Source organism: Rhineura floridana, chromosome 22 (assembly GCF_030035675.1).
Source record: "Rhineura floridana isolate rRhiFlo1 chromosome 22, rRhiFlo1.hap2, whole genome shotgun sequence".
In the NCBI taxonomy this organism is placed as follows: Eukaryota; Metazoa; Chordata; class Lepidosauria; order Squamata; family Rhineuridae; genus Rhineura; species Rhineura floridana.
In genome coordinates, this window is record NC_084501.1 from 1866032 (window position 1) to 1892692 (window position 26661).

The 26661-nt window shown below is 49.7% G+C and overlaps 2 protein-coding genes across 4 annotated transcripts in view; both read right to left on the reverse strand.

Annotated features, from left to right (window-relative positions):
* Positions 1–497, reverse strand: part of ATG2A (autophagy related 2A) — a 50236-nt gene extending 49739 nt beyond the window's left edge. For all 3 annotated transcript variants that reach the window (XM_061605571.1, XM_061605572.1, XM_061605570.1), the window contains exon 1: positions 87–497. In XM_061605571.1, coding sequence (XP_061461555.1) covers positions 87–257 — 171 coding nt within the window. In that variant the 5' untranslated portion in view covers positions 258–497. The remainder of the gene's footprint in view (positions 1–86) is intronic.
* Positions 498–3847: 3350 nt separating this feature from the next.
* LOC133375126 (solute carrier family 22 member 6-B-like) lies at positions 3848–24444 on the reverse strand. Its single transcript, XM_061606673.1, has 10 exons — positions 24034–24444; positions 23370–23473; positions 21855–22009; positions 17834–18002; positions 16445–16568; positions 15332–15444; positions 13456–13670; positions 11598–11706; positions 7784–7987; positions 3848–4797 (listed from the first exon to the last, which is right to left on the reverse strand). Exons 1-10 carry the CDS (start codon positions 24442–24444, stop codon positions 4716–4718), a joined length of 1686 nt encoding a protein of 561 aa, XP_061462657.1. The 3' UTR covers positions 3848–4715.
* Between the last annotated feature and the right edge of the window lie 2217 nt (positions 24445–26661).

Below are 26661 nucleotides of genomic sequence, written 5' to 3' on the forward strand. Positions count from 1 at the left end.
GGAAGAAACTGACACGGGGCTAGCTAGCTGCCTGCCTGCCTGCCTTCTTGCCGGGCCGTCCCTTCCCAGTCCGGGCAGAGGCTCACCCAGACGTCGAGGTGGATGCGGCTGAGGCGTCCGGCGCCAGCGTAGAGGTCGAGGCTGAGCTGCTCGAGCCCGAGGCGCTCTTCCAGAAAGTGCCCCAGGTAGTGCTGCAGCAGGTACCGGCAGGCGCGCTTCTTAATCGAGCTCGACCACGGGAAGAACCACCGCGACATGGCCGACCCAAGCGGCCCCTCGCCCGGCCGGCCAGCTCACTCGACACCCCGGCTCCCCGCCTGGCTTCTTTTGGCCCCCAGGCCCGACCCCGCTGGCAGCCGGGCGCTCTCATTGGCCGCGCCGCCCTTCTGCTCTCGCCTCATTGGCTCTCTAAGGAAAAAGGGTGGGTGACGTTAACGTGGAGCCGGGGCAGCAGACGCGGAAGAGGAAAAAGAAAACAAGTCAACTCGCGGACGAGGCGTGAAATAAGTCCTCCTTAGGGAGATGCATGAGCGTGAAATAAGTCTTTGATATCTCTATAAGAAAAACTTCAGAGAGTAACCCGCCCTATTGTGAGGATAAGGAACTTCCGGGAACACTTTCAGCGCCGCTCTTGTTCTCCGTATAGGAGGGGGGTCGCAGGGAAGGCCCCTGTGCGACTCCCGCAAAACAAAGGCAAGGAGGCCGTGCTAACTTCAGATGAAGCGTTGGATAAATTGCTTTGAGTTTCTAAACTTTTTAAAATTAGATCTGCCCTTCTAATGCCCAAACTCACCTTTTGGTGAGTTGAGGCGGGCTGTGGCTTGGATAAGAGTGACCGAAAACAACCACAGCCCTGCAGTGTAGCCCTCCGTTCGTATTGCAGGCTCGAGATGGGGTTGCAGCTGCCCAGATGCTGCTTGGGAAGCGAGGAGCCTGCCTTCCACTGAGTCAGACCCTTCGGCCATCTAGCTCAGTATCGCCTTCACTGAGTGGCAGCAGCTCCGCAGGGTTTCAGGCAGGTGTCTACTCCCAGCCCTGGCTGGAGCTGCCCTGGGAACCGAACCTGGGACCTTCTGCATGCAGTCCGTCTAGGCCGGTATCCTGGTCCATCTCGTTTCTCTCATCTGCTTTGTTGACTGCAAAAGGCCCCAGGTCCTGGGAGGGCCCGTCTGAGCTCCTGCCAGTCAGTTATTATGGAGACGATTCTGAGCCAGACTCGACGTTAAGGCAGCTCTCTGTGCATGCATGTTCCTCTCACAACCGCCTCTTGATTCAGAACCAGGAGGAGTGGGGTTTATTTTTAGGGCAAAAGGCTGGAGCTCTGTGGAAAACCAGAAGGTCTGTATGCGGAACGTGCCAGGTGCGAACTCTGGCCGTGTCCAGATAGGGCTGGGAAAGGCCGAGGTCTGAAGCCCAAGAGAACTGCTGCCAGTCAGTGTACTGTAGACAGGCCTGAGGCAGAGGGACCAACGGTCTGTCTGAATATAAGGTAGTTTGCAATGCGCCTCCATCAGGGCAGTAAGCCCTCCACAGTAGGCTCCCAGCAACTGGAACAGAGTACCAGGCTGCCTCCGTACCCGCAGGTTGCATTTATTTCTCACATTAGTGTCCCACCTTTCTTCTGTCATAAAACCCAAGGCACTGTACACATGTGGATTCCCAAGCAGTCTCTTGTCCAGGCACCGAGTAGACCCAGACCTGCTTAGATTCTGACAGCGTCTGGCGGCCCCCTGCGCCTTCCAAACCATCAGCCTTATAGCAGGTGACGCTTAGCTGCTCCTAATAGATTTATCTATTCCTCTTTTGATCCTGTGTCCCATTGACTTGCATGCACACATACTCCAAGTTGACCCACTGAAAGCAATGGACTTTAGTTAGTCCTGTCCGTTGACTTCAAGGGAGTATGGCTCATTTGGATGCAACCCTACATATCTCCATGCAATGGAGCACAGGGTTAGAAGAGGAAGGTTTTCATTCATGGGAATGCCAGAGAGTGTTCATGACTCCCAGGTCCTTGAGGCTTCCAGCGTGCCTCACCTGCTGCAAAACTGGCCTGAGGGCTGCATGTGGCTGTTGGGTAGGTGGCCGTGTGAGATGAACAGGGAGGGGCATCCAGTGTGGCCATTGCTGTCTGTTCTGCTCCCCCCTCACACACACACACCCAACTGACTAAGGGTACCTGCTGAAGCCATATATTCTGGCACTGTACCTTACAGATGTTCCCAGCCCCATGACATGCTATAATGATCTCCCTGACGAGGTGCGCCTAGTGCCAACACTGTTATCTTTTCGGCATCAGGTCAAGACTTTCCTCTCTCCCAGGCATTTTAGGGTTTTTTTAAATGCGTTTTTAAATTGCTTTTTTAAAATGTGTTTTTAAATTTGTATATTTATTTTTAATGTTTTAATTGTAAACCGCCCAGAGACCTTTGGCTATGGAGCTGTATATAAATGCAATAAATAAATAAATAGCTGGGCACACCATACCACCTTGACACCATGTCAAGTGGTCTTTTGGGATGCTGAAGGCGCGGTGCGGTTCCAATCCTGCATCACGTGTGTGCGCGCATGTGCGTGCATATTGCCAACAGATTCAGCAGGTGCCTTCTGTTTTAACCTTTAAATGCCTGCTGAAACCTCTTCTGTTCCACCAGGCGTATGCAGGCAATTAAGATGTCTTTTTGCAATAGCTGACCTTTGTTTTTACTTATTTTTAATAGCTTTTACTGTTACGTTTTTCTTTTTACAAAGTTGTAAACCACTGATGTTTTTAAAGAATAAATTAGTGGTGTACAAATATAAATAAATAAACGTGTCTCCCATGTGACCTACTTCCCTGACAAGGTCTCCAAAGTGGTGGTGGCCTCTATCATGGAACACAATGTCACCATCCACAGCAAGCTGACTGTGGCTAAGGATGGTTCCAAACAGGCATTGCTGGGAATAGAAGGGACAGGAGTGACGAAGGAGAGTTGCATTAGCACCCGCACCCCTGTGGCACCACTACTGAGGCTGTGAGTCTGGCAAATCCACTTTGACCTCTGTAGTGCTCTGCACACCTTCCACACACACACCCACTCTCTCCAGTTCCAATCACTGTGACTGGCTGGCTGACATTTGTTTCATACACCTGTGGCAGCCACCCCCCAAGTCATATTCCTGCAGCCCCCAGCTGACTGCCTCTGCCGCATCCCACTGCAGCTACGCCCATTCTCTCCCCATCCATTGGCTCTCCTGCCTTCTGCCCCTCTCCTGCTGTTCCCCTTGCACTAGTCTGCAGCACCCACTAGAGACCACCTCCTGCCCTCCTTCTCCTCTGCCTGCTGCAGGGGGTTGATTGTCATTGGGCCCATGGTGTGTGTGAGGGTTAAGTACTACCAATCATGAGTCTTTGCCTCCTGCAATTTGGAGCGGGAGGGGGCAGAGGAGAGAAAAGAAAGGCCATGCTGTTTGGAAAGGGAAGGGGCTAAGTGACAGACCTGAATCCTAGAGAGGAGAAACAGACCATAGAGAAATAAATGTTAGAGCAATCTATGCAAGCCATAACCAGGTGAATAACCCTCTGAACAGCTGTGACGGGGCATCTACACCTGGGGAAATTGCAAGCCTGTTCCATAGTGTTATGTGGGGGGGGGGGAACCCTGAGAACTGAACAGTGAACAATATGAGAGGAGGATGCTTTGTTCAGAATGTCATGTGGATGCCCCATAAAAAGGGAGAAAACGTCCACAATAAATTCCTCAGAAGGAGCCTCAGCAGTTAAACTTGGCTCAGCCCCCAGTGCTCTCTAGTTCCCCAACTGAAGTGGAGTTCAACACTTTCCCAACAACTCAGCATGTCCGTCAGGTAACCTGTGTAATGATTTATTAAAGACCAACTGGTGCAGACACAAAATAAATAAGGTTCAAAACTAGATCCAGAAGCAAAGTCATGGTGCCCAGTGTTCATGCAAGCAAGTCCAGCAAGGCTAGCTAATCTCTCAAGCTGGAGGGGGCTCACTGCCTGTATTCCTTTGAACATATAGTCCCACAGGAAGGAATTTGTACAGTTTTGGGATTTTTCCAGTGGCCCATCCATCCGGCTGTCAGTTTGGGGGTAATTCACTCTTCCCATCCCATTAATCTCTCAAACCCCAGAAGAACAAAGTTCATTCCAGACTCAGCACTTCCACAATTGGCATTCTACCTGGCCAGCAACAAAATGATGGTCTCGCAACCAAAGACGGAAGAGTTGTCATGGCACGGATGGCTATGACAAGGGCTGTGGGCGCGCACATGTGCAAGTCACCTTTATGCTTGCCAACCGTTAATTAAAAAAACAAACCTATACATGCCATAAAACTGGCAGCAATACAATCGTCATCATGTAAAAGGGCCTAGGGGGGAGAGAAAGTATTTGGCTGACACCACAAAGATTACAAAGTAGATGCTTGGTGGGCTTCCCTGGAGTAAGGAGTCCATGAATGAGTCTGCCACCACTGAGAAGGCCCTTCCTCCAGCTGCCTTCCACCTCCCTTCAGATGGAGGGAGCACTCAGAGGAGGGCCTCTTACATGGGCAGGCAGTCAGCCAGCCAGGTGTTGCTTCAGGTCCTTTTGCTCTCTGGGACATGGATGCTTCCTTCCCTTCTGCAGAGCTGAGTTACAGAGTCCACCTTGAAGGGGGTTGAGCCCCAGTGGCCCCCAGAGAGCGATCCTGTCTGTGATACATCTGAAGCTCATAAGCGGGTCGACCAGATGACAGGAGTCCTGATCTTCTCTGGCATCTCCTTGAGGATTGCTTTAGATTTCCATCTGGCTCTAGGAACGTGACATGAAAGAGTATTAAAAACAAAGAACCTCATTGGTTAGAGGAAGAGAGTAAAAGAGGAGACAGGGAGTGCAGCCTTTTTGGAAGGGAATAGAACAGGAGCAGAGCTGAGCTTGTTTTGCAGGAAGGAAGGATGTTTAAAAATGTGTTGGGGATGGGGCGAGATGAGAAGATCAGTTTGAAATAGGACAGGGAAAAGCCTTTAATGGGAAATCAGAGGGATCAAAGCAGCTACACTGGTCCCACAGCAGTAGCTGCATGTTGACTACAGGCAGCCAAGATGACACATTTTATTCCAATCAGCTAGTATTTGAAGTGCAGGACACCAGCTTTTGTATCACACAGGGCTCTTCCTCAGACTGGATGTTCAAGACTTGATAAAACTACCTTTTTCGCCATCATCAGGCATAGGGGGCAGGGAGAGAGAGAGATTGATTATTATTGGTTGTCAGCTGCCATTATGATTGTTCTTATGATCAGTTTGATTATTATTGGCTGTTGTGGGTAAGGGATTGATAAAAGGATGTGTAATAAAGACAAAAATTGCTGGAGCTCCGTGAAAGGTCAGAATAAAACCTAGAACGGATTCACTGCCCCACTGACAGCCACCAGCTGCCACAGTCTGAAGGGCCACATTCAGCCCCTGGGCCTAAAGATCTCCACCGCCATAGGATTACAAGAGGGGGAATCTCTTTATCCAAACTCTCACAATCATTAATAGTTTTATCCGAGTGCTTTCAGATGGGGCCTTATATCACAAAGAAGTCATAAAGACCCAATCTTTCTGTGTGCTTTAGTTCCCACCATTCCTGTGTTTTCCAATCATGGAAATTCATTGTTTTTCTGCCACTTGCTGTCCAGTCCACAGCAGCGGGCAGAGCCTGACGAAAGACGCCTGGGCCGTGTTTTTCAGTCCCTCCCCTCCGTCTCTCCCCCCCAGCCATCCACCACCTTTTTCCATCCTGGGGATGGGTGCGCATGCACTTTAAAAAAAATAAGAACATGCCAGGTTTCTTCTGCAACAGCAAATGTTACCAGGCAGGTTAGTTATGTTTCACAATGGGCAAAACGGAAGCTTGTGTGTTTTTTTGACCATTTCCATTTTTAAAAAATTCATACTGAGGTCTTGCACAAGAACGATATTTCCCTGACATATAATGCTTCTGCAAGAATGATAGATGTTGCACAAGATCTCATCATCATCATCATCATTATTAGTATTATTTTTAAAGCCTAATGTATGTAATTCCCTCACATGTACTGTACTGTGTGGAGATCCTGAGAGAACAATCTCCCCCCAACCAGATTGTTGAAATTCGGGCATGCTTTCATCCTGTGGCAGTCTGTGGGAAGATGTGCTTGTGTGAGGGAACTGGAAACACAATGGCCAGGTTGTGCTCAGGTAAGGAAGGAGCAAAGAGAGGGAAAGGTATGGCAATAGGGACTGCCCACCCAAACATCACCCACACCCAAAAAAATATGTGCTAACAAGCTTCTACACCAGCGGTAACTGGGCATGCGTAACAGGTTATTTTTACTTAATGTTCAGCGTTACGGGAAAATCAGTCCTAACTTTTTTAAAAGTACAGAATGGCATTCTTATGAGAACAATGTCATGTCAAAAACATGGGGGGGAGGGGGGCTGAGCAGCACGGATTCCACCACAGACTCCTCTTCGGAAGGGCCCTGAACTTTCAGCAACTCCCCAAGATCTCTTTCAAGGTTAATTATTCTAGTTCAGACCCCTAGTAGTAAATTGGGGGTGAGGGCGGGGAATAGAATTGTTCCAGCGTTTATTTTATTGTTTGTTATCGCCAGCTTTCTTCTCTTAAATATCCCAGCCTGTGAAAGAGATCTGTGTAAAGTGAAGGCTTCCATCCTGTGTTTTAAACTCAGATTTGTCTGGATAAAAGATGTCATCTTACTTATTCTGCATTGTTTGTCCAATAAGCAGCTTGGCTTCCTCTCCCTCCCTCCCTCCCATGTCCTCCCTTGCTGTTTAGAGAGTTGAAAGAAGTTTTGGTTTGCAGGAAGGGGCCACAGACTACAGTCTAAAGGGGATGAGAAAACACAAAAAAGGAAAGGGAGAGTGCTCTTTCTTTAATGAAGACGTGGGGAGTTTGGGGTTTCTGATCCCTCCCTGCCTTTAATCCTTACTTAATGGAGCCATTGCTTAGTGGTGGAGCACCTGCTGTGCATGTGGAAGGTCTGCCCCTGGCTTGCAAAAGATCCCAGGTTCATTACCTGGCATCTCCAGGAAGAGCTGCCATCAAGACCATGAACTGTAGACAGTTCTGAGCTGCGTGGTCTAAAGCAGCTTTCTATATTGAACTTGTCAAGGATTATCAATACCTCGACACAGTCATTAACGCAAATGGAGACAATAGTCAAGAAATAGAAGAAGGCTAGGACTGGGGAGGGCAGCTGTGAGAGAACTAGAAAAGGTCCTCAAATGCAAAGATGTATCACTGAACACCAAAGTCAGGATCATTCAGACCATGGTATTCCCCATCTCTATGTATGGATGTGAAAGTTGGACAGTGAAAAAAGCAGATAAGAGAAAAATCAACTCATTTGAAATGTGGTGTTGGAGGAGAGCTTTGCACATACCATGGACTGCGAAAAAGACAAATAATTGGGTGTGAGAACAAATTAAACCAGAACTGTCACTAGAAGCTAAAATGATGAAACTGAGGCTATCATACTTTGGACACATCATGAGAAGACATGACTCACTAGAAAGACAATAATGCTGGGGAAAACAGAAGGGAGTGGAAAAAGAGGAAGGCCAAACAAGAGATGGTTTGATTCCATAAAGGAAGCCACAGACCTGAACAGGGTGGTTCACAACAGATACTCTTGGAGGTCACTGATTCATAGGGTCACCATAAGCCGTAATCAACTTGAAGGCACATAACAACAACAAATATGTTGCCCCTACACCCCCCCACCTGGGTCTCACCCTGGGAGGCTTACCTCTCTTCAACTTGTTCTACCGTGTCCAGCAGGGGGACATTGAGCATTTCGGGAAGGAAACCAGCTGCAACGCCAGAGATGATGGGAGTGATGCCAAATATCACCAGAGGCAGGAAGGGCTGGTAGTCGCCAGCAGTCAGCACCACCGGGGCCACAATGCCACCCAAACGAGCCATCACCGTGGTGAAGCTGGTGCCTGTTTGCCTGCCAAAAGGGAAAGGGTGGGGGTGGTGAGATCTTTAGAAAGCACCCATTTCTTTTGGCCTGTGATGCTTTGGCCACACATACATCACAGAACCGTAGAGTTGGAAGGGGCCTACAGGGCCATCAAGTCCAACCCCCCTGCTCAAGACAAGTATCCAAGTTAAAGCATGCCCAATCAAACTGAGGTAATCCTACAGATCATTCCTTTATTTGGTGCTCGTGTATCCTGCCGTTCCTCCAAGGAACACAAGGTCTCTTTCTTCTGCCCTGTTTTATCCTCACAACAACCCTAAGAGGGAGGCATGTTAGGCTGAGAGGTGGTGATTAGCCCAAGGTCACCCAGGAACCTTTGTGGCTGTGTGGAGATTTGAACCTGGGTCTCCCCAGGCCGACCCTGGTGCTCTATCCACCCTTCCACTCTGGCTGTCGTGCCGGGACAGCAGCCAGCCTAACAATCCGTCCAGGGCGAAATTCGTGCTAGAATTATCAAAGCAAAGACAGCCAGAGTGACATTCATTTGTTGTAGCACAGGGAGCTGCCTTGGACAGCGTCAGGAAGTCACTGGGCTGTCTGGTTCAGCACTGTCTACACCAGGGCTGAGGAATTCAGGCCCGGGGCCCAAATGCAGCGGCCCTCCAGGCCTCTCTGTCTGGCCTTCAGAACTCTCCCTGAACGATGCTGCACCACTCAATGGCTCTGCTCCGCACCCTCCTGCAATGTGTAACCCCTCTTGCTTGATTGGAGAGGGGTGCAAGTGTATGCTTGTGTGTGGAAACCTCTGGCTTCTCTATGGCCGGAGTGTCACCTGTTGTACAAAGGTGAAGAGTTACACCTGTTGCTCCACCCACTTTTGCCTCTGGCCACGCCCACCACCCGCATGCAGCCCCCAGAAGATTGCGCAGGTGGCAATGCTGCCTTCCGGACAAAAAGGGGTTGCTTATTTATTTATTTAGACCACTTTGGTACCCCTTGACATGCAAAAATATATCTAAGCAGTGCATAGAAAATGAAAGCAGCAACAACGAGAAATGTTACCAAAAGTACACAAATAAAACCATTAATACAAATTACTAATAAATATATACAGATAGCAATACCTCCCTCTCAGCACATCACAGCCACCTGGCTCTCACCCAGGACTCCACCCACCAACCCAAACAAACTCACACAGAGATCACCCCCAAAATCTCACAACAGAAAGAGTCCCTGGAACCTCCTGACTGACATGGCTTGCTGAAACAAGCCAATTTCAATCCATAAGACGTTGGCTTGTTTCAACAACGCTTAGTCAAGATTTACCACAGTTTAGGATTTAATGCTAAACTGTGGTTAACTGTCATGGCCCCGTCAGAGGACTCCTCAGATGAGGATGACTCGGGAGTAACAGCAGCAGACCCAGAAGCAGCAGACCCAGAAGGAGAAATGGAGGAAACTCCTGAGAACCCAGCTCCTTCTCCCCCTCAGCTGCAGAGCACCCCAGACACAGCTGAAGCCCTTCAGCCAGACGCAGGCAGTGAACAGGAGACTCCCCCCTCACCTGCAGAACGTAGGCAGCAGAAGGTCAGGCAGAAGAGGGGCAGGCCTGTCCACTTAAGGCCAAAACGCTGATGGCTCACACCTGCTGACAAGCCTGCTCCTTAAAAGTCAAACCTTGGCTTCAGCTTGTGGCTGACTACAACGTCAGGCGTGACCACTGTGTGTCTTCCTATCCCCTGAACCTTGACTTGGACTGACCTCTCGGCAAACTAGACCCGGACCTTCACTGATGTCTCTTCTGGATTTCTGGCTTGGTACATAAGCTTTGAATGGCCTCTGCCCTTATCTTGCTTCCTCCTTGCTAGCCTGGTAGATTTATAGCCAAGCTGCCAGCTGAGGACCTATGGCCTGGCAATTACCAATGAATCTCCAGCCCTGCCTGCACCCCCACCGACACTGCTGTCTCAGTGAACAGCTGACATTAACTGACAATGGAAGTGGAAGATTCTGATCTCCTCACATGCCAGAGGAAAGGTATGAGCACACACACTCAAGGCTCACTGCAACCCATGACCATGTCTCAGTGAGCTTTCCTAACATTGAGCCAGAGAGAGCAATGGTAAGACAGCTATGTTCTCTAGTCTTTTGCAAAAGTCAGAGAGGTGCTGTCTTGCCCCTTGGAAAAATGGATGTGGTCAGAGAGGTCAGATGCCTAGAAGAGGCAGGTAAGTAGAAGTTTGCTTGTGTTCATCCGGCTTGCCTAGACACTCAGGGGGCCAGACAGTTCTCCAAGACCTGCTTCCATCCCAGAACCCTGGCATTTCTACAATGCAGAGTTGCTTCAGAGTAAATGGGTAATTCTCTACAGAATCCTTTGCATCTGAAGAATCTGAAAACAACAACGGCTCTGATGAAGTAAAATGCCATGATACATTTCTAAGGTGCCAGGGGACTTTCCGCTGCCTTTGCTGCAGCAAATCATGGGTGATGTGGAGAAAGGCAACATGTCTGTGACAAGGGCCACAGCTCTGGATCTGCTTTGCACGCAGGAAGTTCCAGGTTCAGTCCCCGGCACCATCTCTGGGGAGCCGCTGCTAGTCAATGTAGAGTAGATAATGCTAAGCTAAACAGACCCATGATTTGACTCAGTAGGAGGCAGCCTCCTCTGCTCCTAGAGTCTTAAATGGGATTAAAAGTTTCGGGACCGGGATAGCCTGACCACTGTTGTCCACACACTGGTAACCTCCAGGTTGGATTACTGTAATGCGCTCTATGTGGGGCTGCCCTTGAGGTTGGTCCAGAAGCTGCAGCTGGTGCAAAATGCAGTGGCGTGACTGTTCACTGGGGCAGGGTATTGCCAACATGTCACCCCACTGCTGAAAGAATTGCACTGGCTGCCCATTTACTACTGAGCCAAATTCAAGGTTCTGGTTTTAGTGTACAAAGCCCTATACAGCTTGGGACCAGGACACCTGAAAGACCGTCTTACCCCTTATATACCCAGTCGATCACTGCGCTCTGCAGGCGAGGGCCTCCTACAGATACCATCTTATCAGGAGGTCCGTTCCACACAACATAGGAAATGGACCTTTATTGCTGTGGCATCTACCCTGTGGAATTCCCTCCCCTTAAATATTAGACAGGCACCATCTTAGTTATCTTTTTGGTGCCTTTTAAAGACTTTCCTCTTTCAACAAGCCTTTTAAGTAGAGACCTTATCCCAGTCTGCATCAGTATTGGGATTGCTCTTTAACATGTTCTTAAACTTTCTTTTTAAAAATGTTTTTAATCTTAGAAGATGTTTTCATAGCTTTTTTTTAAGGAACATTTTTGAAGATCTTTTGTTTTAATGTGTTTTAAAGTTGGTTTTTAGGATGTTTTAATGTTTTTAGTGCTTTTGTTTGCCGCCCTGGGCTCCTGCTGTGAGGAAGGGTGGGATGTAAATATAAATATAAATAATAATAATAATAATAGGCTGTTAAAAGAGCTGGCCCTGAAAGAAAGGCCTGTCAGCTCTGAAACAGAGAGCAGGCACTGATTCTAAGGGGCTGCCGTTGCCCAGGGACAAGACACAGCCTTCTGGGGTGCAGATCACGCACGTGTACTGACCACCCTTGCGTGATGCTCGGCTTACCTGACGACGGTTGGGAAGAGCTCCCCGCCATAGAGATAGAGGCACATGGAGGAGGCTGCCAGGAACCCCTTCCCCAGCACCACAAAGGCCAGGCGGATTGTCAGCATTCCTAGAGAGAAGTGAGGGGTGGGGGTGGGAGAGGAAATAGGTTGAGACAAGTGACCCTTCCCCCTTTAGAGGGGACTGTAGCTTGGCTTAGCATGCAAAGCCCCCCGGCTGAGTTTAACTGGCATCTCCAGCTAAAATAGAAAGATCTCCGATGGCAAAAGCGTCTCTTTGCCCAAGACCGTGGAGAGCCAGTCGAAGTAGTCCAAAATACTGGGCTAGACAGTCTGATCTGGTCTAAGGCCGCTTCCTGTGTTCCAGGGCAGAGCAGAGAGCAAGTACCAGCTGTGCTTGCAAAAAGTACCAGGTTCAATCCCCAACAAAGGCTGGAAAAGACTCCTGGCCAAAACCCTTGGACAGCTGCTGCTAGTCAGTGGAGGCAGTAATGAGCTTGATGGACCAGAGTGCAGAGGTGTAGCTGTCCGGGATCTCGGGGGGTCTCAGACCCTTTACTTTTTTAGGAGTAGGGTACCAGCAGGATCCCTAGGCCTCCGGCAAACTGTGAGCCAATCAGCATGAAAGGGGAGTGTGTTAGTCACTGAGAAGAGTCTCCTAGCTTGCCTTCTTGTCCTTTCCGGCTGATTGGAGCCAATCAGAGTGAGAGGTGGTGAGTCAGTCACTGAGAAGATTCTTCTTAGTAGCTGATTGACTCCGAGGGATGTCTGTTGTTGTGGGAGGAAGCATTAACAAGGATCTCATTCTCAATCCAGCAGGGGGGAAAATGATGGGATGTGGCATGGCTGCAACTATCATGAAGGGACCTGAACGTCTGAATTTGCCATGACACTACTGAGTATAAGGCAGCTCCTGGTGTGCCTATGACTGGCTATGTAGGCAGGGGTGGGGGCAGGGGTGGAGGTGAGAGAAGCCCTGGATGGTCTGTGGAGCGTTTACATCAGGAGAGCATAGATTAGCCTTCTACACCTAGAAATAATTCTTCAGCCTCAATAAGTTATGCACGTATTATGTGCCCATTTGTTCCTCTTGCCATTATTATCATTATGATTATGATGATGTCGCTTTCCTTGCAAAGCAACATAACTTACAACAATAAAATTAAAACCAATTATAACAAACCCATTAAAACAACACACATAATCTAAACAAAAATCAGTACAAATAAAGACAGATCTTGCAAGACCTGCCACAACAAAAGAGGCCATTGATACCTGAACATGGAAATGGACTGCCTTCAAGTCGATCCCAACTTATGGCTACCCCATGAATAGGGATTTCATGGTAAGCGGTATTCAGAGGGGGTCTACCATTGCCTTCCTCTGAGGCTGAGAGGCAGCCAGTGACTGGCCCGTGGTCACCCAGGGAGCTTCATGGCTGTGTGAGGATTTGAATCCTGGTCTCCCAGGTCACAGTCCAACACTTTAACCACTACACCACGATACCTGAAGCCATTCAAATTAAGGGCCAAAAGCCTGGGTTTAAAAAGGAAGTGTTTGGCCTGGCACCTAAGTTTTGGAACTAATCAGAATAGAATGAATCAGTTCTTCATCCATTCCAAAATGAATTCATAGTCCTACTGCACACTGTGATGGTGGACACATAGAACCCACCCCAAGCCAAATCTCTGTTCCTCTGTTTGTGTGAGATGGGAAAACTAACCCAGCAGTTCTCAGAGGCTTCTGCAGCAGACTATTCTGGAAGATCTCAGCTGTGATGGCTGCTCAAGAAGCCTGCAAAGGGTTATGTCTTGGGGAGAGTGCCTGCACAGTCCCTACCTCCAGAGATTGTTCCTTACCAGGAGGCACCAGGAGGGTGAGTAGGAGGAAAACTCCAGCGAGGACGAGGGAGGAACTCTGGATGGTGCGTCGGCCAAAGAATGACAGCATCAGGGCGCATCCCATCTTGGCCAGCAGATCTATGGTCCCAAAGAAGAGTTGCACCACGAAGACGTCCAGGCCAAACACGGAGAGGTCCATGGAGAGACCAAAGTATGCCATGTTGATGGAGAAGCTGAGGGAGGGGGAAACAGGTGGGTCAGGCAAGGGAGGGGCAGGCTGGAATCTTGCAGCTCCCCCCTCGCATTGAGGCAGACACCCAGATCTTTTCCAAGCCCCCAACAGCCCTCTGCCATCCTTGCAGCAGAGTCAACAGGGGACAATGTCACCAGAGACTGTATAAAGGCTAGGTTAGGCGCATAAGACAGAGGAAGGTACACAACTGCTGGATATCATAAGGGGTACAAATCCAAAGACCATGTAGAAATCTCTCATAACACTAGAACTCTGGACATGCAATGAAGCTGAATGCTGGAAGATTTAGGACAGACAAAATAAAGTACTTCTCCATGCAGTGCAGAGTTAAACAATGGAACTTGCACCCCAAAGAGACTGTGATGGCCACCAACTTGGATGGCTTTAGAAGAGGGTTAGACAAATTCATGGAGGATAAGGCTATCAAGGGCTATTAGCCATGATGGCTGTGCTCTGCCTCCACAGTCAGAGGCAGGATGCTTCTGGATACCAGTTGTTGGAAACTACAGGGAGGGAGAGTGCTCTTGCACTCAGGTCCTGCCTTCAGGCTTTCTATGGGCAACTGGTTGGTCACTGTGAGAACAGGAAGCAGGTCTCGATGGGTCGTTGGCCTGATCCAGCAGGCTCATCTTATGCCCTTCAATATATTTGTTTATGGAAACAAAATTATAAATTCCTATTGCATGTTGCAGTAAATAAATAAAGCAAAGTGAATAAAATTAAGTGTTTTTTTTAACCAACGGCCAATGGCTAGGGATGCTGGGATGGAGGGCCACAGATGTTCAGCACCCCCAGGGCTAATCCAATCAACAGTGCAATCCTGTGTATGTTTACTTGGAGAAGCAAGTCCCTCAGTGGGGCTTACTCCTTAGTAAATGTGCTTAGAACTGAAGCCTAAAAGTCTAATCCTCCTATATATGTCTACTCGGAATAAAGTCACATTAAGGTCAGTGGGGCTTACTTCCAGGTAAGCGAGTATAGACTGTAGCCTAAATCTATAATCTCCAACACTTCATCTTAAAACTGTGGCTAAATGTTTAACATCCATCCTGATGCAGAACTCTGGAGAAAGCCTGCTCACTTTTTCTGACATTTTGGTTGGCCCTCCTAAGAAAAGGTGTGGTCTCGGCCGATACAAGTACATCATATTGTTCAAGTAGCACAGCTGTGGACATTTTGCAGGCCCAGCCCTTTTCTTCCACGTCAGGTGTAAGGGAACGTTTTCCAGCCTAAGAGCTGCATCCCCCCTTGTAGGAAACATTTCAGGGGTCCATGTACCTGTAGTGGGTAGGGCCCGAGGCAAAATTCTTCAGCCTGAATGAGTTATGCACATATGTGCAGGTCAGTGTCGTTATGACTCTTCGTTTTTGTACAGGGGGCTGTATGTTCCAGCCATGCAAAAAGCCAGAGGTCTCTACACATCCACATCTCCCCAACCAGGCAAGTGAAGGGCATCACCGCCACAGTTCAAGGACAGTCCCAGCCAAGCAGTGGCACTTGAGGTGGCATGGAGCAGGGCTGAGGAGAGGCGTGGCCTTGGGAGGGTCCGGATACAGGGGCCTGGAGGGGCACATTTGGCCTCTAGGACCTGAGTTCTACACCATCCCCTGCCCAGCACATTCTCTGAGCCTCGTGGGGTACCTGATCAACATGAGGCAGCAACTGATGCGTCTCAGGCCCGGAGTGCGAAAGAGATCCAAGCAGGAATGGGTGCCCCTCCCTGAGGAGCTGCTCCCTGCTTCTGCCTCCAGCATCTGGGAAGGAATGGAAGACATGGAATTTAGGCGCAGCAGGAGAGGAGGATTGTTATGAGACAGATTTGTTTATTTAAAGCATTTTTAGCCCACTCTTTAGCTGAAAAGGTCCCCTGAGTAGGGTTGCCAGGTCCATGGCCTGAGACTGATCCTGTATCTTTAGGAGAAGAGAAAGTCAGCCAAGTGCAGGTGTTCTTGCAATGCTGTAATGGGAAAAACCACAAGGTGGAATGAGGGGGAAGGGAGAATTCCACCTTGTGGCTTTTCCCATTACAGAGTTGCAAAAACACCTGCACTCGGCTGACTTTCTCTTCTCCTAAAGATACAGGATCAGTCTCAGGCCATGGACCTGGCAACCCTACCCCTGAGCAGCTTACAGAGATCATTATTGCCCTGCCCTCAGGCTTACAGTTTGAAGACATGACACACAAGGAAAAAGGGTTTGTGAGGAGGAAAAAAACCAATCTCAAGCACCATTTCTTAAGGTTACAGTTCTTTTGTTTAAGTTTTATTATCTATGGTGTCTGGTAGCTCCCACCCCTTTTCCACAACCATCAACAGCCAAAGATCTGATAACAGATCCTGCACTGGGGTGGATAGTCTCCCCCTCCTTTTCCATGTTGTAGGCAGGAGGGTGGCACATTGGCACACTAAACTGAACGCGGTGCTCAAGAGCTGTTAAAACCAAATACACATGCGCACTGACTCACGCAGTGGGATGTGGCCAGCACTTCTTGGACAGGGCCGTGTTACAGGTCGTTGTCAGTTGGTAGCGCTCTCACCACAATGTGGATTTGGAGTTTTTTGCTAGTGGCCAAAAGAAGTGACAGCGGCTAAGGTGTGTGTGTGCGCACATATGTGTGTTCATGCACAAAACGTTTTTGCACCTGGGCCTACCAATGCTTGCTGAACACTAGGAAAGGCATCTTTACCCACCTGCCAGGCCAACCCTTGGAGGCGGGCCACACTGCAACCACAGATCACTGGGGACTTCACTCACCTCCAGGACCACTGCCTCCCCTGCAGCTGCCTTCCCGTTGATTTTGGCCACATGCTTCAGGTTGCGCAGGGCTGCCTCACGGTCATTGTTTATAAGGAGCCACCGGGCTGATTCCGGTAACCACCTGCAGAGAAATTCCAGGCTTTGCTTGAAAGGGCTCTTCTTTTTTTAAAAAAAATGTATTTGCTTCATTTACAGCCATCTCTACTTCCAAGGAGATCAGAGCAACTTACATGCTTTCTTACTCCCTCACAACAAACCTGGGAGATAGGTTATTAGCTGAAGTTAAGTGGGCCAAGGTGTGTGGTGTCTAGAGGGTCTTGAATACCAATGGTCAGTTTCACATATGTCCACTCATCAGTCCAATCAATTCCGTTTCCACACAAAAATCTACATTGTTAGGATATATTTTTCCTGAAATATGCATTTTGTACACATTTTCCTTAAAACATACTTTTTGGTGGTTTTGGTTTTTTTTGGAGTCCAAGAAATATATCACAATATTCACAGAAGTATAAAATGGGAAGCATAACTGTGTTCCAATTCATGCTTTGCCCTGGGAAGTGCAAATTACTTATAAATGCAGATGGACCTTATTGAATGTGATAAACATTTGAAGGGCATCCGGACTGGGAACGTTTGACAAGTAGGCTTTACAGGAAAAGGGTGCCCTCTAGGCTGTGATTCAACTGACCACTTGCTTGAATATTGTCAGCTAATTCTCCAAGCCAATCAGCACACACCAGACCCTATAAATTCCTTGCAGCAAGCAGGTGCATCGCTCTGAGCCGCTTATCTTGGCTGTGATTGCTCTCCTGCCTGTCTGCTCACCCATCCTCAGACTGAACCCCTAGCTGGAGGCCTCAGAGGACTTCATGGGGCTGTGAAGCTGGGCCTTCCCTGTCCTGGTCCAGTGCTCTAATGCAGGGGTTCCCAAACTGTGGTCCATTGACCTCCAGTAGTCCACAAACTTCATTCAGGTGTTCCGTGGCATGTCTGGAAAAATGCAAGTACAAATCACCTAGCACAGAGCATTACAATTACTACAACAGGCAGAAAAATAATTAGATGGTCCACCAAGACCCTCAATAATTTTCAAGTGGTCCGTAGGGGGAAAAGGCTTGGGGAGCACTGCTCTAATGATTACCTCTACCTCACACTGAGTGTGGTTGGCAAGTCCCTGACTAACTCAACACACTGCGGGAGGGAGAAAGGAAAGCCACTTTCAATTGGAAAGTTGCCCACAAGGACTTCCCCGTCAGTTTTTTCATGGCCTGTAACACTGAGCTTAAAACCTTAACAGGAGAAAAACAGAGTTTTGTAGAAGATCCTGAACTTTCCTCCTCTCTTTCCCCATTTCATCCAAGGCGCTTGGGGCTGGAGACTCACCAAGAGTAGGCAAAGAAGCAGAAGAACGGGGCGGAGATGGCAAACTGCAGCCAGCGCCAGTTGCGAATGCCGTACGCCAGCCCAGCGAGGAGCACCTGCCCGGCTGTGCTGCAGTAGCTCTGCGTGGCCACCACCATGGCCCGATGCGTGGTAGGCACCCACTCCAGGCCTGAGGAAGGGAGAAGATGAGATCCTGGGTTCTGGACGTGGAGCTGATCCAAGAGGAGAGCCCTTTACAAGGGGGGGGGATAAAGCACTGAAAGAAAATGTCTAGCTCTGTGTGTGTGCATATGTGTGTGTAGAAGACTCTTAAGAATGAGAGAGACTCTGGGTCAGGGGTAGGCAGAGCATCTGCTTTGCATGCCCAAGGCCCCGAGTTCAAAACCCGACATCTACAGTTAAAAAAGGATCAAGTAATAACAAGTGATGGAAAAGACCTTTCTTTGCCCTTGACCCTGGAAAGCTCAGGGGCTGCAAATACCAGCTTCAGAGAAGGACTCTTGCTCAGGGCAGAAAGGGTTATATTCCCCTCCATCCTTGCCGTGATCCTGATAATTGTCATTCATCCTGGCCTATCTAGTCTAGCTCTTTGGACATTTCCATCTCCATAGCTCGTGACCTCAAAAAGGCTGCTCACATCAATGACATCTTCACAGTTTGGAACCACAAGAAGGAAGCCCATGAGAAATTCTACTGAGGACCTCAACAGCTCCCATCCTGCCCTAGGCCTCACCTGGAGTAGCCCATGCCACAGGTTCACTTTCTGGACAGAGCTGTAAACTTGTTGAGCGCCTGTGAGTCCCAAACACATGAAAGGACGTTCATGAAACACATGAAAGGACGCCCCCTGGGTGCTGATGTGTGCACTGGTCACACCCCCAAGATGATGCACAACCAGACCACCATTAGTCTGAAGGGGACCTACATGCACATAGGCGGCAGTGATGGGTTTTTTCCTGGAAAATGCAGAACTGGAAAATTTTCTGGAACAAAGAGCTTGACATCCGAGGGAAGGATCCTGTGGTGCAGTGGCTAGACTAGTGTTGGGCTTTGGTGCAGGAAGCCGAGTTCACATCCCACTTGACTGCGAGCCTTCCTGCATAGCTTTGGGCAAGGCTCTATCTCGTAGCCTCACCCACCTCACAGGGTTGTTGTGAGGCTTAAAAAAGCTACATTCTTCTCTTCATCATAGGGACAGAGGGAGTTGCGTAATACTGAGTCAGGCCACTGGTCCATCTAGGTCAGTGATCTCTATACTGAGGCCACTTCCAGGCTGTCACTACTTTACAGGTGTGATTCAACTGCATTATAAGCCCGTTCAGGTTGTGTCAAGTAGATCTGGCACTCTTGCACAAAAAGCCTGCTCCCTGCCCCCCTGCAAAAAAGGCTGTTTTTCAATAAGGAGAGTGACAAGAAAAGGCACTGAAAAGCGTGGGATAACAATTGCTTGACATGATATTGTATAACCTCCTTGCAAATAAGCCAAAAGTAACGCTCAGCAAATGCAGGACATCATAAGACCTTTCCACAAACTGTTGCAAGGAAATCAGGTTGGTGTGGAAGTGACCCAAGAACATAAGCAGAGCATCAGGCCAATGGTCCAGCATCCTGTTCTCACAGTAGCCAACCAGATGCCTATGGAAAGCCTGCAAGTAGGACCTGAGTGCAAAGGGCTGCCTCTCCTCTTACAGTTTCCAGCAGCTGGTATTCAGAAGCAGAACACATTCACAGTGGCTAGAATTCGCCATAAAGTTATCTAATCCTCTTCTAAAGCCATCCAGGTTGGTGGCCATCACTGTCTCCTGTAGGAGAGAATTTATTTATTTTATTTATTACATTTATACCCCGCCTTTTCTTTCCATGCTAGAAACCCAAGGCGGCTTACATATGGTTCCCAGGCGGTCTCCCATCCAGGAACCGACCAGACCTGACCCTGGAGCTGGCCTCATGTGCCTTCAGACCACAGCCTGGGATTCCGTAGTTCAACTATGAACTGTGTGTTTTGTCTGCCCTGAATCTTCCAACATTCAGCTTCATTGGATGTCCACGAGTTTTAGTGTTATGAGAGAGGGAGAAAAATGTTTCTCTATCCACTTTTGCCACGCTTTGCATAATTTTATACACTCCTATCATGTCCCCTAAACTAAAAAGCCCCAAATGCTCCAACTTTTCCTCATAGGGGAGTCGCTCCATCTCCTTGATCATTTTGGTTGCCCTTTTCTGAACCTTTTCCAGCTCTGCAATATCCTTTTTGAGGTGAGGCGACCAGAACGGTGCACAGTATTCCAAATGCCATCACACCATAATAATAATAATAATAAATTTAATTTCTTCGTCGCCTATCTGGCCAATGGCCACTCTAGGCGACTTACAAAATTATTAAAATACAATTAATAAAATACAGTAATACAATAAAAACAATAGATCTACAACAACAATATTAAAACTGGGTAGGAAGCATTACAATTATATCGATTAACCCTCCCCGGATACCCCGAAGGCCTGCTGAAAAAGCCAGGTCTTTAAGGCTTTCCGCAATATATTTAGGGAAGAGGCATGCCGGAGATCTTGTGGGAGGGAGTTCCAAAGAGTGGAGGCCGCCACTGAGAATGCCCTCCCTCTTGTACCCGCCAATCTGGCTGTTTTTGTTGGCGGGATTGAGAGAAGGCCCTGTGTGGCCGATCTTGTCGGGCGGCATAATTGGTGGCGTTGAAGGCGCTCCGTGAGATAAACTGGGCCGAAACCGTATAGGGATTTAAAGGTCAATACCAACACCTTGAATTGGGCTCGGAAAACAACTGGAAGCCAGTGTAGGTCGAACAACACTGGTGTGATGTGATCTCGGCGGTGACTATTCGTAAGTAGTCGAGCCGCTGCATTTTGTATCAGTTGTAATTTCCGGACCGTTTTCAAGGGTAACCCCACGTACAGCGCATTACAGTAGTCCAAACGAGAGGTGATCAGGGCGTGTACCACCAGTGGGAGCTGATGAACAGGAAGGTAGGGTTGCAGCCTTCGTATGAGGTGTAGTTGGTACCAGGCTGCCCGGCTCACTGCCAAAATCTGAGCCTCCATGGACAGCCTGGAATCAAGCACAACCCCAAGGCTGCAGACCTGGTCCTTTAGGGGTAAACTCACCCCATTGAACTTCAGGTCAATGTCACCCAACCTTCTCTTGTCCCCCACAAGTAGTACCTCAGTTTTATCAGGGTTCAACTTCAGCTTGTTCCTTCCCATCCATCCACTCACGGATTCCAGGCAGTTGGACAAGGTCTCCACAGCCAACTCTGGTGATCACCATAGATCGCATAATGGCATTATGATGTCGGCAGTTTGATTTTCAGTTCCTTTCCTAATGATCCCTAGCATGGACCTGAGCAGCTCTCCAGAGTTGCAGATGGGACTCTCTCCTAGACTTACTTGGAGATGCCGCCAGGGATTGAATCTGGGAGCTTCTGCATGCAAACCCTCTGCCTCTGAGCTGTGACCTTTCCTCTAAAAAGAACGGAAGGTTCCAGTCCCCGTAGTTCTGAATAAAAATGTAATGGAAATGGACTGCCTTCAAGTCGATCCCAACTTATGGCAACCCTCTGAATAGGGTTTTCATGGTAAGCGGTATTCAGAGGGGGTTTACCTTTGCCTTCCTCAGAGGCTGAGAGGCAGTGACTGCATTGGATTCCTGCATTGAGCAGGGGGTTGGACTTGATGGCTTTATAGGCCCCTTCGCACTCTACTATTCTGTGATTCTATGACTGGCCCAAGGTCACCCAGTGAGCTTCCTGGCTGGGTGGGGATTCGAACCCTGGTCTCCCAGGTCGTAGTCCAACAGTCTAACCACTATGCCACACTGGCTCTATTGTTCTGAATACAAGGCTGGTTTAAATAGCAACATAGCTCTGTTGATCCATCTAGCTGAATATTATCTGCACTGAGTGGAGCCACGCACCCCCCAAGCCCTCCACCCCCATCCCAGGTTGTCTCCCAGGCACAAACATCCTGGGCCAGCCCAGCAGACACTCACTGAGGCAGATGTAGTTCAGCAGGAAGCCAGAGATTCCCACGCCACTTAGGAAGCGAAAGATGCAGTAGGTGGCAAAGCTGGCAGAGAACGCGGCGCCAGTCCCCATGACAGCAACCAGCAGCAGTGACCAGATAAGAACCAGGCGTCGCCCAAACCTGCACAGCCAAGATGTGCAAAATCAGCGCTGGGAAATGTCTTGGAGACAACATGGGGGTACCTGTTGGACTGGAGCTCAGTGTTAGGAAGGTCCGTACGGAACACTAACACATGGTTTGGCACCATGAGCATGGGCTTCAGGGAGCCTCAAGCGTATGGGCTCAGGCCTCTCCTCTCAGGAGGAGACTGGAAGCTCCCACTTCTGTTCTCAATTAACCATCGTTTTAGCAGTCAAAATACAAGAGCCTTACTGGATCAGGCGCCATCAAGCACCTGGTTGGCCAGTGCGGGACCAGAACGTGGGACCTGACGGGGCTTCCGTCTGACCCAATTACAGGGCTCCACTTCCTTTGTTCTTATTGTCAATCAAACAATGGTTATGTGAGGCTTGTTAGTAAATCGCAAGCTAAGCAGTGAAGCAATCCCCGGGTACTCTTATAGGATTCAGGGCTGGGTTATTGATACAGTAGGGCTACGATTTACAGCGCTTTGCTTGACTGTGCTTCGCTAATACAGCAGTCTCAATTTGACACAATTAGACTAAAGCCCCACTCATACGGCGCTTTTTGGGGGGGCATTGCGCGCCATTCTATTCAATGAGTTCCACTTTTCAGCGGTTTTCGCTTTACAGCGGGGGTCCGGAACATAATCCGCCATATGAGTGGGGCCCTCCTGTACTGGAATTCAGAGCACAACTGGGGAACCTCTGACCTCCAAGGTGTTGCTGGACCCAGCTCCCCTCCGCCCCAGCCAGCACGCCCCAGGGTGGAGGGACCTGAAGTCCAGCAATATTTTAAGGATTGTTTTGTATTGCTTGTAAAGGTTTTTAAGTCTCTGTACACTGCCCTGATGCTTTGTGAGAGGGCGGTATAGAAATCTGTTTATAAATAGGCAAGGGCACAGCTGGAGGGAGTACCGGTTCCTCTGGCACAGAGTGCTGTCCAGCTGGATCCAGAGGACCGATTCTGGGAGAGGGGCAGCAGGGGGGCTTTGGATTGTCCAGGCGGCTGCTGAATCCAGGGGAACTGGGAGGTGTGTGTGAGGGAAGAATAAGCATTTGTTAGTGACTGTGGAGAAATGCTATATCTATGCCTGCTGATGTCTGTGTTTTGAAAACACAAACTAAGCCTGCCGTGCAAGCTGCTAGGCGGTTTTAAAGCATTCTGATTGAATTGGCGGCAGCAGTGAAATGAAAGCAGCAGGCATCCCTGCAGTAGGTGAGGGCGAGGGAAGGCATTTCCCTGCCAAGAGCGACACCAGACGATTCCAGCTGACGGGCCCGGGAGGGGAGGCTAGTTCTGGGGGAGGTGGGGCTGCCCAGCTGGAGGAGAGGGCAGGGCAAGCCGGCTGGCTCCTTACCTGTCCGAGAGGTCTCCGAAGACGAAGGCTCCCACCAGGACACCGGCCATGAAGAGAGACTGGGCCAGGCTCTTGAGGGGTTGCAGGTGGCACACCAGGTCCCACTGCAAGCAGCAGAAATGGGGAGAGCGTTGGCCGCAGGAGGCACAAGGGCAGGAGTGCCAAGCTGGTTCTTCTGGGCAGTGGGGGGTGAAGGGGAGGGAGAGGAGGCGTCGTCCTATTCTTTGTGGTTGCCACCTCCGGGCTCTTGCAAAGCTGCCACCAACGGGGTTGCCAGGCTGCCATGACATCTGGCAGGGCAAAGCCTTCCCCGGCTGACCCTCATGCTCCCACCCCCGTTTCTCTGAGGCCACCCACACTTGCCATTTGGAACCGGGCCTTTCTTAGGGTTCCAGAGTGAAGCCAGGCACAGTGCTGGTCTAGAACCTGGGAGGCCTGGGTTCCAGTTCCCACACAACAAGGAGGCTCACTTGGGCCAGTCTCTCTCCCACCCTAACCTACCTCACAGGGCTGTCATGAAGGGGGAAGAACCACACGTGCTGCACCACCTCAGCTTTTTGCAATAATACAAGCAAACAGAGCCCCTGGGCAGGAGAGTTTGCCACCTGGCAATGCTTTGCCTTGGGCAAAGGGGTGGTTTGCGATGGCCCCCCTCAGTCCATACCTCAGTGACGATGGTGGAGGTGAAGGTGCTGGGGTCGTATTGCCAACCTTCAAGGCAGGGCTCCAGCTCCTGGCCCAGGGAGCTGTTGGGGTCAAGGGCCAGCCTGCGGGCAAAGCGGCGGCACCTCTCCCGCTGCAGGCTCTGCTCTGGTGGGAGAGAGGCCCCGCCGTGATGGGAGGCGTTGGCCAGAGGGGGCAGGCGGCACCAGTGCTCTGGGGTGGCAGCACTGAAGTTCTGCACGAGGTTGTGGCTGGCCAGGAGCAGGACTGGCAAGGACAGCAGGAGCACGGAGGAGAGCTGGAAGGGGCCCATGCCCCCCACTTTCTCCAGCAGCTCCCCAAAGGGGAGGGTGGCCACGGGGGGCCCACCAGGGCACAGCGACAGGCGCCTCTGGCCTCTTGCAGGCGGCATCCCTGGCTGTAGGCTGAACTCGATGCTTGTCTCAGGTGCAGGATCATCCCCTTTTATGCCAGGGGTGGAGGGCAAAGGAGATGGGGGGAGGGTGAGAAGATGGGTTAATCAGTGACTGCAAGCAGCTTGCTCAGAGACCATCAGGGTGACTGCAGCCGGGAGGAAGGAAGGGGATGGAGCAGGAGTGTGTGCGTGTGCGTGCAGGGCATGCATGTGCACCCACTTTCTGACCCACAGCAGTACACAGGGCAGCCGAGAGAGCTGGGAAAGACCAACTGCACAGTAGCTCTACCCTATTATTGAAAATGGAAATGTTCTGCCTTCAGGTCGATTCCTGCTTATGGCGACCCTATGAAGAGGGTTTTCATGAGGCTGAGAGGCAGTGACCGGCCCAAGGTCACCCACTGAGCTTCATGGCTGTGGGGGGATTCGAACCCTGGTCTCCCAGGTCACAGGCCAACACCATAACCACTACACCACACCGGCTCTTGTTGCACCCTATTATTATTACTATTAAATGTACAGCCTCTGTGGGGAGCTTCAGAGTCAAATGTGGCCCTCCAAGTCCTCTCTATCTGGCCCTCAGGACTTCCCTCAGGGCCATGCCCCCCCACCACACTGTCTCCCCAGGCTGCCCCCTCCCCCACACCCTCCTTGAGTGTTTTTGCCTGGCTGGGAGGGGCCTCAAACGCTGGGCATGACTATTGCTTGTCTGGATGGAGAAGGGGGCAGGGGGGTGTTATTGGTGCAGAAGCCTCTGAGTCCTGCGTGGCTAAACCGCAGCCTCCTGTGCAAAGGTAAGAGCCGCACCTGCTGCTCCGTCCGTCCGCCTTGGCCCTTCCACTGGCATGCCCCCAGCCCTAAAGGTTGCCCACAAGGAAATGTGGCAGCCCTTACAAAAGGTTCCTGGTTCCGGATTTATAATAAAGACGGCAAGTGCCCACAGTCACCCGTTATCTCACTGCATCCCATTGACTTACAAATCAAAACCCAACATGCTTCAGACTTGTCTGAAAATGTATTCTGTTTGGTCTTTTATCATGAAATGGGGCATTTTTCTCCCCTTTTGCCATTCCTAGCAAAGCGCTTGCGCCTCTCCAACCAGTCAATGGGTTACTCAGCGCCACATCTTCTTCTAACACAGTCCCCTTCAAATGACTGCAATGCTTAATTTTTAAAAAGAATTATACAGGAATCTCCTTCACCTTTTAATTGATAAGGGGGGGAAGGGGGGGACAAGGCTGTGAGTGGACACAGTTGTTCCTCGTTCATGATTTGTGACACTCATATCCTGCGTTTCCTCTAAGGAGCTCAAGGCAGCACACACAGTCCTTCTCCCTCCCCTCACAACAACCTTGTGAGGCAGAGTAGGCCAGAAGGTAGCCCGGATCTCCTGGCAAATCTCTGGATAACTTGCAACAGGTCAGCAACTATTTCCAACTCCTAATTGTTTTAACAATAGTAGCAACGAATTTTATTGATTTATTGATTTATTTATTGTATTTATATACCGCCCCATAGCTGAAGCTCTCTGGGCGGTTTACAATAACTAAAATCATTAAAAACAAAAATTTAAAAACACGTCTTTTAAAAACAATTTAAAACACATGCTAAAATGATCCCCCTCCACATCCAAATTAGACTACTGAAATGAAGAACTATTTGTTTAGTTCTATACTTACTGACTTCCTAAATTTGTCTGCCTCTCAAGGAGCCCAGGGTGGCAAGAGAGCTTGGGGATAACCAGGCAAGGGTTTTTATGTGGAAGGACTGTGAGGTCAGCTCTGTTTTGGTACTCACAACAAATCCCTCTGCTCAGAAGTTGCTCAGAGGCAGCATAGTGTTTAATTCTACACTTATGGCTTTTGACACTTGGTGGACCTTGAAGTTCTAGGTCCCGCAAGCCTGAAGTCTGTCCTCCCCTGGGCTGGGCTGAGAAACTGTGAGTGGCCCAAGGTCACCTGAGGACTTTTGTGGCAGGGGGGATTGGAACATGGGTCTCCCTCTCCCCAGTCCTACCCTGACTAATCACTCTAACCACTACATCTCTCTCTCTCTCTCTCTCTCTCTCTCTCTCTCTCTCAGGGCTAGCCCAGGACAATAAGCTGCCTAAGATGGAGCTGCAAATTCCCTTCCCCAACAAGTCAAGGCACATAGCATCCATGACCAGCAGCCAGGCTATTTTGCACCCGATGCAGAAAATCCCACAAGCACAGT